This window comes from Octopus bimaculoides, chromosome 5 (genome assembly GCF_001194135.2).
Source record: "Octopus bimaculoides isolate UCB-OBI-ISO-001 chromosome 5, ASM119413v2, whole genome shotgun sequence".
In the NCBI taxonomy this organism is placed as follows: domain Eukaryota; kingdom Metazoa; phylum Mollusca; class Cephalopoda; order Octopoda; family Octopodidae; genus Octopus; species Octopus bimaculoides.
In genome coordinates, this window is record NC_068985.1 from 22,955,316 (window position 1) to 22,957,290 (window position 1,975).

Sequence of the window (1,975 nt, forward strand, 5' to 3'; positions counted from 1 at the left end):
GGGGGGGAGGAAGAGAGATAGAGGGGGAAAGAGAGCTAATAATGCAAATTAATAAATAGACACATTTGGGTTTGATACATGTAGCTATGTGGTAGATGCAGGTTATGGCTTCCCAACCACATGGTTCTGGGTTCAATCCTACTGCATAGCACCTTTAGCAAGTGTGTTCTACTGTAGCTTTGTTTATGCTTTGTATTAACTTTATCTCTATTATTAATACCATAATTATCCAGGGAAACCTTATCATAATTCTTATTGTTCAGTTTATTATTATAAAAACCATATGAATCATTTTTATTATATTCTTTTATATTATTATTATTATTATATCCCACCTTCCTAAGTGCTTCATTATAATAAGGTGCGTGTTTTTGGAAAATCTCATAATTGGAAGAAAGTAACGATATTCTTTTTCCTATATTATGTCAAAAATTTCTTAATCGAGGGTGGGTGATTACTCTTAGCATTAAAATATCTAAGGTTTTCATTAATTTTATGGAAAGGTTGAGTTTTTCCTGTTATTAAATTAAAATTAACATCTAAATAATTAACATTATAGTTCCCATTATATATAGTAATATTATTTATTAATTATGTGGTAAGATATGTAATTTGAATTTTTATTTTATTATTGACCTGAAGAGTGACTATATTTTTGAGTAGAATTTAATCTTGATAAATTTATTTTGAATTGTATTGATTTTTTCTGCTTTAATGTAGCCACGAAACATGTGTAGTCAACCAATTACTTTTTATTTTATCAATTTAATTTCATGTCTAATAAAATTTTTAGATTAGTATTTTATAGATTTTTATAGATTTTATACGTTTCTTGTAGATTTTATAGATTTTAAAATTTGTATTATATAGAATACGTTTTTCTGGAAGGTGATTGGACTCTTTCATTGTTTGAATTGTATATTGGTGGTTCTTCTCAAAATTGTATATATATATATATATACAAAATTTTAAATTTAAAAAAGAGTTTTGATGCTAATATCTATTATAATGGATATTAGCGTCAAAACTCTCTTTTAAATTTAAAATTTTGGATATATAACCAAGGAGAACGATCCTTAAGGAGTCTACTTTAGACTTTTTGCGGTGAAATCTCTTGCTATATTGGTAACGATTACATGTTTTTCTCATCATCAACACATTGTGGAGATATCATCATATGAACAAATATATATATATATGTATTGTACTAATGAGCAATGTTTGTATATATTAACCTTAAGTATTGTTGTGTTCATATCCCACTGATTATTTCCTTTTACCTATTTTTTGTAGATAATCATGTCTGGTTGACAGATGGTTTCAGGTATGGAAGGAATTGGGCATGGAGATATCAGAGAGAAGCTATATCTACTTTCCATTGGTTTCCTGGTAAATATAGTAATTTTAAAGCATAAAAGCATCTCAGAATTTAAGCCTTTTAACTTTTCAAATGGGAATAGACTAGAATAAATATTTCTAAATTTAGCATTAATGAAGGTGAAACCACGACCAACTGCTTTGATAATTATTTTTGAAATAACCACATTTTCAATTATTTTCATAAACTATCAGCCCTGAGTCATTTATCTCAGCTTTTTCCAATTCTGCAACTGGAAAAGAAATGTTCAAGGAGGCTTAATGTAGTACTAATTTCTGAGAGCACAGCACAATGACTCAACTCAAATGAGATATGAAATCCCATCTCATCAGTCACATTATCCATTTTATTATTGTCATTCATTGGAATAAACCTGTATCAAATGGAATGTCTCACTTTTAGCTCTTATGATTATTCCAGACATCATTGAATTGTTTATCAAAATTTACACCATATGGTATTCATTATTAATCTGGCCAGGGCAGCAAGCTGGCAGTATTCTTAGCATGCTGGGCAAAATGCTTAAGCAGCATTTCATCCAACTTGATGTTCTGAGTTCAAATTCTGCCATATGGTTGACTTTGCCTTTCATCTTTT

General features: G+C 28.8%; 1 protein-coding gene across 1 annotated transcript in view; it reads left to right on the top strand.

Moving 5' to 3' along the window:
• The window catches only part of LOC128247847 (snaclec bitiscetin subunit alpha-like), a 5,576-nt gene that overhangs the window by 2,464 nt on the left and 1,137 nt on the right, over positions 1-1,975 (top strand). Inside the window, exon 3 of the mRNA XM_052968034.1 lies at positions 1,294-1,389. Within this exon, the coding sequence (XP_052823994.1) occupies positions 1,294-1,389 (96 nt within the window). The remainder of the gene's footprint in view (positions 1-1,293; positions 1,390-1,975) is intronic.